The sequence below is a fragment of the Phalacrocorax carbo genome, chromosome 13 (assembly GCF_963921805.1).
Source record: "Phalacrocorax carbo chromosome 13, bPhaCar2.1, whole genome shotgun sequence".
NCBI classification, from domain to species: domain Eukaryota; kingdom Metazoa; phylum Chordata; class Aves; order Suliformes; family Phalacrocoracidae; genus Phalacrocorax; species Phalacrocorax carbo.
Window position 1 is genome coordinate 7,900,797 of NC_087525.1, and position 13,607 is coordinate 7,914,403.

A 13,607-nucleotide genomic window follows, 5' to 3' on the forward strand; every position below is an offset into this window, starting at 1 on the left:
TCCACAGGCAGTGCTGTGCCAGAATTGCCTGTACTTTGCTCTCTATGTGCCATGCACACTACATGTTTGCTATGAAGCTTAAAAAAACCAAGAAAACCCATTTTTACTTTTTTTTTTCCTGAATTTCTCAATGGATTTTTTTTATTTCTTCCCCTTCTAAAGGTCCGTACTCCTTAAATGGTTATAGGGTGAGAGTGTACAGACAGGATTCTGCCACCCAGTGGTTTACTGGTATCATTACTCATCATGATCTCTTCACCCGCACTATGGTTGTTATGAATGACCAGGTAAGTTTGATATGTGACACACAGATAACAAGCTTCAAGTAAACTACATGTTGGGAGTTTTAAAATTTTTTTTGTGGTACTCTGAAATAAACGAGTTGTTCAGTTCCAGCAAGACGAGCCTATTACTGTGCTGCAACTACAGCATGATTTTACATTGGACTAGCAGTTAAAACCATCCTGAAGCTGAACGTTTGTGCAATGATATGATTAATACCAGTCCTACAGTTTTGCTTGTCTTCTGCAGTTGCTATTTGACTAGTGAAGTCTTTGAAGTGAAGCGATGCAGTTTTAAGAACTGGTCTTCCCTGTCAGTTCTGTTGAGAATTTCTTTTCTCAACACTGAAATCTTTTAGTACTGCAGTAGCGATTACTTCTTCCAAGCAACTGAAATATCCACCTTCCACAATTTCTTGAATTAAGCATTTACTGCAGCCCTAATTTATATTTACTCTGGTGGGTTTTAGCTGTGTTTCTGAAGTTGATGTTACAAAAAGAATGAATACTAGTATTTTTAGTGGCAGTAATAAATTCTATTTCAGGAGACCAGAGTAATGACTCAACGTTAATATGGCGAATGACCCGTCTGCCTTGAACTGACGGACAAAATCATGTGTGACAATAAAGATTTAAGACTAGTCTAATGCTCAAATACATTCTTTCCCTTAATTCGCTTTAATTAATTTTCCCCAAATATTTTTTTCACTCTGTGTCACATTGATTAAAGATCTGGTTAGCATTTCCTTCTTTCTGAAATACCATCTCTCACTAGTAACACTCTGCCAGTTTGAGGAGTTCTTTCCAGTCATTTTGGTTCCTTTTTTTCAGCAGTTTTGCTTTTTTTTGGGAGCAATATTGTAATGTGCGGCTACAGTACATTTTCTAGTATATTAAATAGATTTTACAAAGTGTTTGTATATTGTAATTGCTACTTAACAGTTACTCCATGAAGAGTTCAGTGTCTTTTAATTTCAGGTTTGCAGGTCAGTGAAGGGGAAGGAAGTGGTGGTGGGGCACTTTTTTTTTAAAAAAGGGTATTTTTACAGTGATATGTAAAGACATATTTGCTTCGGTTTTGGTCTATTCCCAGCCTTTGTCGAGAGTCATATGTCAGTTCTTCTTGCCAGGGTTAAGTAGGCTTTTCTCTGATTAGCCTTTAGCACACAAAATAGACTGGTGAATATAGAAAATACAGATTAGGCAGTGTCTGAACATCTGCTGATTATTATTTTTTCTTTTTTTTAATAAACCAGGTGTTAGAACCTCAGAATGTTGATCCTTCTATGGTTCAGATGACCTTTCTAGATGATGTTGTTCACTCTTTGTTGAAAGGTGAAAATATTGGCATCACTTCACGCCGACGGTCTCGTTCCAACCAGAACAGCAACACAGTCCACGTAGATACATTTATCTTTTTACCTAAGTATTATTGTATATTGCGAATATTAAAAATAAATATTTAAAGTCACTAATTAAAGTTGCATTCAAGTCCAGTAATCACAAAATTATTTTCAGGGTCATTATACGCGTGCACAAGCAAATAGTCCCAGACCAGCAATGAATACCCAAACTGCAGCACCAAAACAGAATTCACACCAGCAACAGAGGAATACTCGGCCAAATAAGAGGAAAGGCTCTGATAGCAGCATGCCTGATGAAGAGAAGATGAAAGAAGAAAGATATGATTATATAGGTCGAGGAGGTAAAGCACTTATTGGAAAGGGAGGGAGAACTTCTTAAAATTGTGTTAGACTGAAAATGTGATAGACATGTTTTTATGTTTTACAGAAAACCCTAAAAACAAAAATAAACACTTCCTTAGTAAAAGAAGAAAACCTGAAGAGGATGAAAAAAAACTAAATATGAAGAGGCTGCGGACAGACAATATCTCAGATTACTCTGAGAGCAGTGACTCGGAAATTTCAAATAAAAGATTAACAGACTCATCCTCAGAGCAAAATTCGGAAAATGAGTTAAAAAGCAAGAACACTTCAAAGATAAATGGAGAAGAAGGAAAATCCCAAACTATTGAGGGAGTAGAACAGACACTAACAGATAGACGGTCTCCATGGGATGAAATACAGGAGGATAAAAAACATGAGGAGACAGAAAGACTGAAGTCATCCTTCTTAGATCAGCAGGAAAAATCTTCACTCCATGCAGCAGAGCAGCCAACACCTTATGAGCAGAATGCCAAGGATCCACACGTTCAAGAGTGCAATGCAGAAAAACAACATACTGCGGAATTAAAAAATGACCAGTTTGTACCCAGGCCTCCTACTCCAAAATGCGTTGTTGACATTACTAATGAAAACAACTCTGAAAAGGAGAGCCAGGATAATGCTGCAAGTACCTTTGGTTTGCAAACGGTTCAGAAAATAGAATCTCACAGCAGCGATTTAAAACAGCAGTTCGCAAATGCAAATTTCCTTGAAGCAAGAAAACAGGAAGCTGATCAAAGTTGGGTTAGCAGTGTTGTTAAAACGGATTTGATACAACCTGGGGTTGTGAAAACGTTATCAGTAAATGAACACTTAAATCCTGAAAAAGAAAAAGTGCAGTATGGCTCGTTTATGTCTTCGTTAAATGTAGCTTCTCTAGCAGAAGAGAGTAAACTGCATAAACAAAGTCCAGTCCCCGATTCTGTGAAGTCAAAACCTAGTGCTTCAGTTGATCATCCTAAAACAAAGTCACCTGATGTTAAGCCTAAATTCACCCAGTCTTCCGATACTGTGAAGTCTAAGGTTAGTTCCCAAAACAGCCACGCTACTGGATTAACAAGGTCAGCCAATAAAACTGATCATGATTTGCCTAGGTCTAGTTTCCATCCGGTTCCAGCTAGAGTTAGTGCTCTAGAAGCTACTAAAAGTCCTCTTATCATTGACAAGAATGAACATTTCACAGTGTACAGGGACCCCACTCTGATTGGACAAGAAACAGGAACTAATCACATTTCACCTTACTTGCATCAGCATAATTATCCTCTGCATTCCTCATCCCACCGAACCTGTTTAAATCCAAACGCTCATCATCCTGCATTAACTGGTTCATCCCATCTGCTAGCTGGGTCTTCAGCTCAGGCTCCCATGTCCGCTATTAACACTCACCCCCTTAGTACCGCATCTCACCATTCTGTTCATCACCCTCATCTACTTCCTGCAGTGTTACCCGGAGTGCCTGCTGCCTCCTTGCTGGGTGGCCATCCGCGACTAGAGACTGCTCATGCTAGCAGCTTAAGCCATTTGGCATTAGCACACCAGCAGCAGCAACAGATGTTACAACACCAGTCTCCACATCTTCTTGGACAAGCTCATCCTTCTGCTTCCTATAATCAGCTAGGGCTTTATCCAATTATTTGGCAGTATCCAAATGGAACACATGCTTACTCAGGACTCGGTCTGCCCTCCTCCAAATGGGTCCACCCAGAAACTCCTGTTAACGCGGAGGCTTCCTTGAGAAGGGTAAGTTGTGCTCATTTCTTAATGACTGACTTAGCCGGGCTCGTGTCTTCCAGTAGTGGTTTTCTAGGTACAGACTCAGTAGTTAGTATCACATCGAGTATGCATTGACAGTGGGTTTTTTGAGTAGGCACAGAACTGACTAGGAGTGGAAATCCAGTAGTAGCCGCTGTCTCACAGTGGACTTGAGTAGGAAGTCCTTCCAGACCCTGATTTCCTAAGTATTTTAAAGTAAGACAAAACGTTTGGTTTTAGTTGATGTCCAAGTGAGGTCAACCAGCTGGTTTGGAACCTCGAGCGCACTGGTTGAATATTTTATACCTCAAACTATGAAAACCATTAGGGAAGCTAAATACCAGGAGAGATAGGACAATTGTCTTTATAGTGAACTTTCATGTATGCTTGCTAAATAACGGAGAAAGGCTGAGACAGAAGGAATCCTAAATCCAGTGTGAAGTTCTGAAAAGAAATACTCCAGCATTTATAAACCTTTCTTGCACTGTACACCCATTTCTCTTGTCTTTACACCGATCTGTGTACCCTCTCTTGGCATATCTTTTTCTCCCCTTCTGTTCCTATTGACAGACATCTCTGCCTTCCCATCTGATTTCTACTCCTCTTTATTCAAGTCAGGGTGATTCTTCTGTCTGTGTGCTGTGTATAACCACTGAAATCTCGGAAGAAATGGTCTGTGTTTTTCAGCATAGCGCCCAGTGCGGCAGCGGTGTTTGGCAGGCAGACATGGCAATTACAGGAAAAGTCGTCTCAGCTCCTGCAGGCTTGGGATATGGCATGCTTATTGCAGGCACCTTAGAGGAACAGTGTAAGATGAAGCATGTGTAGCGCAGACAGAAACTTTGGAGAACTTTACTTCCAGCTTCAATCAAACCTCCACTGAGCATGCGCATACTGATTTTTAGAGGCTTACAACTTGGCCTAATTTGGGCAGATTTTCACAGGGACCACAAAAGGCATGGCGCTGACAGTGGTCCTTCTGCCAAATTGTAAGCCTTTGCGTCAAAGCTTGGAGTTTCTGAATGGTTATAGAGATTTTTTTTCTTTTTCATCATGGGGAAAGCTATTCTTCCTCAGCTTCATTCTTGAGAAAAGCCAAACCATTGTGGCTAAGTCTTTCTCAAACAGCCAGTTTGAGTTGGCCTTGTAATATGAAGTCAGTTTGATCTGAAATATGATAAAGTCAAATGCAGCAGAGAAGAAAAGCCTAAGAGAAAACCATAGGTGGATTTATCTTTTCATGTTGCTGCCTGCTCCACCCTATGCTGAAGTCCATTTTGAAGAACTTAGATAGACTCTGTTTTCACTTTGGCTGCCTGAAGTATGCAGCCCTGCATACTTCAGGCACGTAGCTTTTTAATTATGTTGATATGTGGCAGTTGTCTTGTGGTGACTTGTCTTCTGGCTCTCGCACTGGAGGCCCTTTTAAAATACATCTTAGAAACTCAGAATGGGCGTTTCCAAAGTCAGTTTGCATGGATGCCACGATCACAGAAGGGGGTCTGTGTTTCAGCTGTAATAGCAGGAGCAGCCACACTCGGCTCAGGGCTGAGCCATGTCTGTGTGCTGAAGGCAGTGTGCCCCCAAGCCCACCTTGTTTCCTGCTGTCCGCAGGTGGCTGTGGCAGCTCCTGTCTTTGGGCTGGGCTGTAGATGGTTGCAGGTGGAGTCGTGAAGCTGTTTGGGCAATGCTTGGTCCTCAGGCAGATGTTCCCCAGCTCCTCTAGGGAGAAGGTGACGGGGTTTTTTTGCATAATACTTTAATACAGCTTACAGGCTATTCGTGGGAACTCACCACAGCGTGGGAACTCCTGGCCTAGGAAACGTGTGCTAAAACTGTTAGTGCAAACCCAAGTGGTTGCTTTAAATATTCAAAAGTATAGAAATCAGAACTCCAAAGTTGCAGCACCTGCAAATCTATTCTGTGCTGCGTGCATGTGTCATGAGAGCTCTTGGCTCCCCTTCTGCTGTAGCAGTTCTCAACTGGGAGTCACCAGGACTGTGGAGAAAGGAGGGGGATGGACTGGTGAGGAGCAGAGGAGGGGAAGAAGTTCTGGGCAGTTCCAGGAGTCAGGGTTGGAGCAGCATGGAGAGGCTTTGGGGTGTGCCTGAGAGCTCTGCTCACTCTTGTCCTAGTCCCTTCTTGGCTTGTCCCTAGCACTTGAGCACCTCTTCAGCTGAGTGCCCTGCCTTTCTACTCCTCTGCACATGTTTCTTATAAGCAGGTTTCAGAGGAGAGAGGGAAAGTGGAGAGGGATGGAGAGCTGCTCTTGGTCTTTTCTGCAGAGTTGTTACCAAAAGTTTCAGAGAAAATACAAAAATAGAAACGTACCTAAGTAGTCAATGAAAAAGCAGTTTCATAAATTATCGCCACGGCGTGTGTAAAGGAGGAGGTTGCTATTGCCCACCTTTTGAGTATTTAGGTACACAGCACAAAATTGTGCACACCATGTGTTTGCCATGCTGCAAAGTATGGCAGGCATGTACATTTATGGTTTTAATAGTGTACTGCTGTTGAAATTACGCCAAATAAAAATGCCTGGCAAAATAAAGGGGATTAATTAGGATTATCATACTTAATCATTTGGTTGGAGGGGAGGAGAGGAACCATCCAGAAAAGAGATACTTCTATCCCTTATATTGAGATTTGTTATAAAGCTGGAGATGAAATTGTTTGCCAGAAACACTAAACATATTTGTCTTTTGAAAGAAATACTTCTTGCAAGGCATTGAAGAGCTAATGGTCTCTCTACTAGTAGCTGAGGTTAAGTGCTATCAGACTATCATTGGTTTGCTAATTTTGATGAGCTTGAGATGCTGTTCTAGAATTAACTATTCATGCTGAATATTTGACAATTAAACGATTTTAAGAATGCTTCAGAAATGTGTAAAATTATTTTGTGTGCTGCAAGTCCAGGGGAAGTATAATCAGCTGTTCCAGTTAATCAAAAAGTGACTTAAAGCATTAAATTATATTTACGATGTATGGTTTGATGCTGAAATGCGTTAATTCTCTTTGATTGTTGGTTGGACTTGATACGGTGACTCTTGTGGTCCCATGATTATTTTAAAATCTGATTTCGTTTTGTTTTGGTTGGTGTTAACAGAATACTCCTAGCCCGTGGTTACACCAGCCCACCCCGGTGACCTCAGCTGACGGCCTTGGTTTACTGAGTCACATTCCTGTGCGACCATCCAGTGCAGATCCCCTTCGGCCTCTCAAACTGACAACGCATTCCAGCCCGCCGTTGTCCAAAAGTATTGTAGAGCATCACAAAGAGTAAGTTTGCTGTTCAACTCTGTGTGAGAAGGGAACGTTTCAGCAGCTGATGTTGTCTTCTAGCTTCCTTTTAGTTTGTTTTGTAAGTGTGGGTGCCTGTGGTAGAGAAAAGGTTGTCAGTCTGCTGCAAAACAGACTCTGACCTGTTGACCTGGAAAGGTATTTGAGTTCCTGAGTCATCTGAAGACTTCTGAAAATTGTACTTAATATAAAGAAAAGTTTATTTTGTGTTAATAGATAACTTTGTTCGGAGTGCGGGAAGAAAGGTCTTCTGTTTACCATGTTGCGCTGCATTCAGACTAACCTGTGTATGTACGCTTAACTTTTTTCAGAGAACTGGAGAGGAAAGCGTTTATTGAACCTTTACGTTCTGTTACAACTGCACCAGTAAAGACGGAGCTAGAGCAAAGCAGAACACAGACAGCAAAGGAGAGCCATATGCACAGACACTTTGCAGATCCAATGTTGAACCAGCTGCCAAGGCCACCGCAGGAGACTGGGGAGCGACTGAGCAAATACAAAGAAGAACACAGACGGATACTCCAAGAAAGTATTGAGGTTGCTCCTTTTACAGCTAAAATTAAGGCACTGGAGGGAGAGAGAGAGAACTATTCCAGAGTAACGTCCTTATCTTCAAGTCCCAAAAGCCATTCAGTAAAATATGACAAAGACGCCGAACGCTCTGTGTCAGAACTGTATAAAATGAAGCATTCGGTTCCACAGAGTTTGCCGCAGAGTAACTATTTCACCACCTTGTCTAACAGTGTAGTAAATGAACCGCCAAGATCATACCCATCAAAGGAAGCTTCAAGTGCATATGTTGATAAGCAAACTAATTGTCCATCAACAGCAGCTAGTCCTCAGTCTCTCCCCTCATACATTTCTTCTCTTTCAAAACCTCCACCTTTAATTAAGCACCAACCAGAGAGTGAAGGCTCTGCGAGCAAGATACCCGAGCAGCTTTCACAGTCAGTGCAATCTCACTCTGTAAATTCTTTTAGAAGTGACAGCAGGAGTCCTACTCAGTTGTCAATCTCGTCTTCGAATACACTCCGGAGTATGCCTGCCTTGCATAGAGCCCCCGTGTTTCACCCCCCTGTGCACCAGAACCTGGAGAAGAAGGAAAGCAGCTATAGCAGCCTTTCACCTCCGACTCTAACCCCCGTTCAACCTGTTAATGCTGGTGGTGGCAAAATACAGGAGTTGCAGAAACCACCAACCTTAGTACCTGAGCCTAAGGAAGCTCAGACCGTTTACAAGGGCACTTCTGAACAGAACTTATCAGAAATATGGAAGTCCAATAATGCCCCAAATAACGAAAAAGTGGATTGGCATGTTGAAAGAATGAGTGGAAAGTCACAGTCCGCTACAGCATCTGTTATTGTGCGTCCTCCTTCTAGCACGAAATACGATAGCGTACCAGTAATGCAGCCTGCTTCCAAAGATCGAGTTAGTGAGAGATCTTCAGCTGTGACAAATCAAGCAGATTGCCTGAAAACAGCGGAAGCCAGGGAGACTGGAAGAATCATTCTGCCAAATATGAACTCAGACGGTGCTCGCACACAGTATGAAAAGAAATTTCCAGCTGTCTCACAAGGCAGCATTCCTCGTGCTGTCACCCCTACCACAACTATGATCTGCAGTACCAAAACGGATGTCACTGCATCAGCAGCAACAACTACCAGCGTGTCAAGCTGGGGTAGTTCAGAAGTGACTTACTCCTTATCGAACACGGTCTTGGCCTGCGCGCCGCTGGAGTGTACTGCCTCGAGAGCGGCAAGTCAGGCGGTGGCGCAGACCCAGGAATGCAAGGTCAGCACTCCAGCTCCGGTTACACCCGCCGCTGGCAAGACAGGCAGCACTGCTCAGCCCAGCTCGGGATTCTCCACCTCCACCGACTTTGTCCATTTGAAAAAGCACAAGGCAGCCTTGGCTGCAGCTCAGTTTAAAAGTAGTAACACCAGTGAGACCGAGTCCAACTCTGTGAAAAATCAGACGTTTTCAACCTCTCTCTCCCTAGACAGTGCTATCGTCTGTAATACAATAAACAAAGCGAACTCTGTAGGCAGTGGGCAAACTTCCCAGACGAGTCAGCCAAACTACCACACTAAACTGAAAAAGGCTTGGCTAACAAGGCATTCGGAGGAAGATAAAAACACTAATAAAAAAGAGAATTCAGGGAACAGTGTTTCAGAAATTATTAAGCCATGTACTGTCAATTTAATAGCTTCTACATCAAATGATTTGCAAAATAACATAGATAGTAAAATCTTGGCAGATAAGTTTGTGAAGGAAGATAAGCACCCTAGGAGAAAAGCAAAAAGAACTTATGAGTCTGGCTCTGAAAGCGGAGACTCTGATGAAAGCGAGAGCAAGTCAGAGCAAAGGACTAAACGGCAGCCCAAGCCAACTTACAAAAAGAAACAGAATGATTTGCAGAAAAAAAAGGGTGATACAGAGGAAGAAGTAAAACCGAATGGTGTTCTTAGCAGGAGTGCCAAAGAAAAAAGCAAGCTGAAGTTACAGAGCGGCAGTAACAGCAGTGAGTATATTAATGTGATTTGAAAGAGAGACTAATGTGAAGTCTGACAGTGTTAATCCTGGAGGGTTTGTCATGCACGATAGCTGAGAAAAGAGTTAAAAAGCATGCTTGTGTAAATGAGTAGGTCCAGATTTATCTGTCTTGAGGCCATTTGAAATATCCTGGTTTAAGAAATTCAGCATTTTGTATATACGTGTTAACAAACTGGTTCTTGGCCTAAAAATTAGCAGTAAACAAACTGGTTTATGCTGTCCATCAGAATTCAACAGACTGGTGCATATATTTGTGCCACTTGTATTGAAAGAGAAAGACATTTAAAAAAAATAAAATATATAATGCATTTATTTTTAGAGCGCTACTGGAGGGAGAGATTCACTATTGTTGAACTTTAATTCATCCTTTGATCAGGAAGCCAGAGGCAGTTCCTTGAGAGCCTGATGCCACTCTGTTATGATTTGGTTAATTTAATGAAAGGTTTGAGAGAGAGAGTCATTTCACACTCCTAACTAGCATGTGTATTACATGGTGTTCACATCCCTCTTGTTCAAGGAATAAAGAAATTTAGGGAAATACAAATTTCAATTTAAATGTAATGCTGTAGCATGTAGCTGATTGTAACTAGATTTGTCTGAAAAGAGAAACTGGTCTGCCAACATGAGGGATTTTATTTAAGAACTTGCTTTTTTTTTTAATCCCAATTTATTCTTCTCCAAGGACTATTCTTTTGTCTTTGTTCTGGTTGTATATAAGAAAGCCTACCATTAAATTACTTTTTGCAAGAATTTTTAAGTACAGGTAGTACGAAAATGAGTGCTGTTCCCTGTAATTACATTCTCTGACTTTCACTGCCTGGTGTATAAAGTCACTCTTCTGGTATCTGAGTACTTGCACCCAGTACAACTTAGGCACCTGGAAGTGTTGAGTCTGTCTGAGGTATTCTGGCTTGGGTCCAGCAATAGTAGTGTTACCCCCACACCCCCAGCTAAAGGGAAGATCAAGGATAATGTGTCTGTAAAGTCCTTGGTTTCACTTCTTAAAGTGAACTGTAAATATCTACGTGTAACATGTTAGGTCTTTATGACCCTTGTGTTGTTGCATAAGATACTTTTGTTGGTTTGTTGTAGAAGGATCACTTACCTGAGTTAAGGGAAGGCAGTAATTTCTTGTTTTGGCTAGTGGCATCTGAGTATGAAAGCGATATATGATAATACATTACTGAACTGTTTCATGGAGCTTAGGTTGGGAAATGGGTAGCAGTTGGTATTACGTTCTGTTGTGAGTTGCACAGCCTGTATCCTGCACATTAATGGGTTGGGCCTGTCCCGTGATTGCAGCTTCTTGTGCTTGCCATCCTCTCTCAGAAATCTCAACAGACCTGGGGTCTTTGAGTCTGTTTTTCCTGCTTGACCCATTAAATAGATGGGTGTTTCTGATATCCTTATCAGTTTATCTTGGGGGAGCTTTGTTACAATTTCTGAGAGCACGCTGGTCAGAGATTTTCTTACAAAAAGGAATTTCCACAAAGATTTATAAAAAAACATAATCAAACTGGAGGAGTTTTCAAGAAAGTACATGTCCCCATGGATGGCTGCCTGGGCTCCCCATAGGCAGCTGAAGATTACTCTGCTTCAGGATCTGGGGCTCGGTGGCAGTTTTGCAACGTGGGTGGTATCTGGATACTGCCAGGCTTGAAAACTGCTTTGTCCTGACACCGTTTCGGAAAGCCCCGGGAGCCTGTGTGCTAGCCAGAGTGCTCAGAGCTCCAGGCTGCAAGGCTCCCTCCTGCAAAGCGAGGCATTTTACAGTCCTGCAAGCACTGGGGGTCTTCCAAGTTCCTGCCCACAGATCTTGAATTCTAGCAGCTCCCAGATGACTCCCAGGATCTCTGGTTCCAAGGCAGAAAACGTTTTGGACTAGCAAACCTGTACTTGGGCTTTTTCTGCTCTCAAGTTTTAATCCAGTTACCATCACGCTCCTCAAATGAGCTGGGTGTGCATTTTGTAGGACATGAACTGAGGCGTAGGCAGTCTGTCACTTGCAAAGTTTGCACAAGTCACCTCTGGCAAAATACAGGACTGAACCCAGGTACCAAGTCCAAAGTTAGGGCCCTGACCCCTCTGTTGTTCTACATTGGGTCCCAGTTTACAGGACATGAAGTTTCAAGAGTAGTGGTAGATGAAATGACAGATACTCCTATCTGTCTGCAGATGAAAACTGGTGCCACTTTTAAAAGTCATTAAAATGAAAGCCTGTTTAAATAACAACATGGTTCAGTTTCAAAATGTGTATGTGAAAATTGCGCATATGACTTGGTATTTTTGCTCCTTGTGTTACTCTGTGTCAGATCTGCTGACGTTCGTATCGAAAATAGAATTCTACTGCTTAGCCTTGCAAAAGCAACAAACTTGACAGAGTGAATGGTTTCTGTTCTTCCTTCTGCTGGATATTTTACATTACGTTCAGATGAGTTACATGTGAATAGAGCTGCTCTTCTGTAATTGTATCTGTAACCCTCAGCAAAAATAGATGTTGAAGAAGTAGGATTTTTTTTTTTAAGCTCTGCTTTCATTCATTACATTTTTGCCTTTTTTGCATGCATCTTCACCTGAAACAGAATGCAAACCTCTCTTTCTTGGGGTATTGTATTTCTTTGCTTGTTTTGTAAGAAGGAGGTTCTCAAGATGGTTTTAGTGGAATATCTAGTGAATTATACACATGGTAAGAGGAAAATATAGTGTCCTAGGTATTCCTGGTAGCTCAGCAGGTAGTTAACTGTGCTCCTGCCTGTGTAAGTCTAATTGGTAGCTATGCTTTTTTAAACATTGGTGCTGACAGGCAGACAAATGGATGTAATAATGAAATACGTTATGCAGGTAACAAATGTACTTTCAGAAATGTTGAACACTGATCTGACTGGGTTCTGCAAATAAGGGCTCCCAGTACCTCATCTGAAACTCTTTACTTTTGCAGCTGGTATACCTCGCTCAGTGTTAAAAGATTGGCGCAAAGTAAAGAAGCTGAAGCAAACAGGAGAGTCCTTTTTGCAGGATGATTCTTGCTCTGAAATAGGACCAAATTTGCAAAAATGCAGAGAATGTAGGTTAATAAGAAGTAAGAAAGGAGAAGAACCAACTCACTCACCAGTATTTTGTAGATTTTACTACTTTCGGCGGTAAGTACAGCTATTTCCTGACAATGTGGAGTTTTAACTTTTAAAAACAATACTGACAAAGGACTTGCATGCTTGAAAGCTTGTCTGATTTTTCTAGCTCAGTCAGTCTGCATGATAAAAGACACTGTCTAATTTAACAGTATTTACATTTGTATTTCTTATTTCTTTTGTGGATTGACTTCATTGCTGTTTAAAGCTTTACAGCAAAGACATCAGAACAGCTGCCCAGTGTACCTTAGGCAAGCAGAAAATACAGCATATCACCATTACACAGGAGTCTGATATTTGAAGTGGGATTTTCAAAAGGCAAGCTTCAGTTATTCCGGACAAGTTGTACAACCGCAGAGTTGCACTAATTCATAATTGTTCTTATGCCAGTATACGGTGGGAATGCTGCTCAGGGTGTTCTGAGGGTTTGCTGGGAGTTTTCTGAGGACAGAGGAGTTGTGACCTCCTTTTTCACAATTAATGGCCAATCAAGGAAAACTCACAAGTCAGGAATAAAATTTCCCAGGATGCAGTGCAGAGTACGTGGTACAGACAGAACAGTTACCAAGACAGAACAAAAAGGCTTTAATTTGCATGTGGGCTGTGTTGTCAGTTCTGCTGTTGTCAGGACCCAACTCGTTGGACAGGAAACTGTTCCCTAGATTGGGTTTAATTTTTTATAATGAAGCTTTAGTTACAAGACTTGGTCATCCTACAGGAATCGTTTCAAGGTTGAACTCGGAATACCCTCTGCCTAAGAATACTTGCTTCCTAATGTGGCAGTGTTGGAGTTTTGGGGTTTTTTTCTCCTGTATAAAGGAGAACATCAGTGATAAAGTTTTGCCAGCGTTTTAAAGCACAGTTATGGA

At 41.7% G+C, this 13,607-nt stretch overlaps 1 protein-coding gene across 3 annotated transcripts in view; it reads left to right on the forward strand.

Annotated features, from left to right (window-relative positions):
* The window catches only part of JMJD1C (jumonji domain containing 1C), a 165,760-nt gene that overhangs the window by 130,873 nt on the left and 21,280 nt on the right, over nt 1-13,607 (forward strand). For all 3 annotated transcript variants that reach the window (XM_064464738.1, XM_064464740.1, XM_064464739.1), the window contains 7 exons: nt 163-287; nt 1,538-1,681; nt 1,800-1,986; nt 2,073-3,745; nt 6,864-7,036; nt 7,369-9,578; nt 12,549-12,750. In XM_064464738.1, coding sequence (XP_064320808.1) covers nt 163-287; nt 1,538-1,681; nt 1,800-1,986; nt 2,073-3,745; nt 6,864-7,036; nt 7,369-9,578; nt 12,549-12,750 — 4,714 coding nt within the window. The remainder of the gene's footprint in view (nt 1-162; nt 288-1,537; nt 1,682-1,799; nt 1,987-2,072; nt 3,746-6,863; nt 7,037-7,368; nt 9,579-12,548; nt 12,751-13,607) is intronic.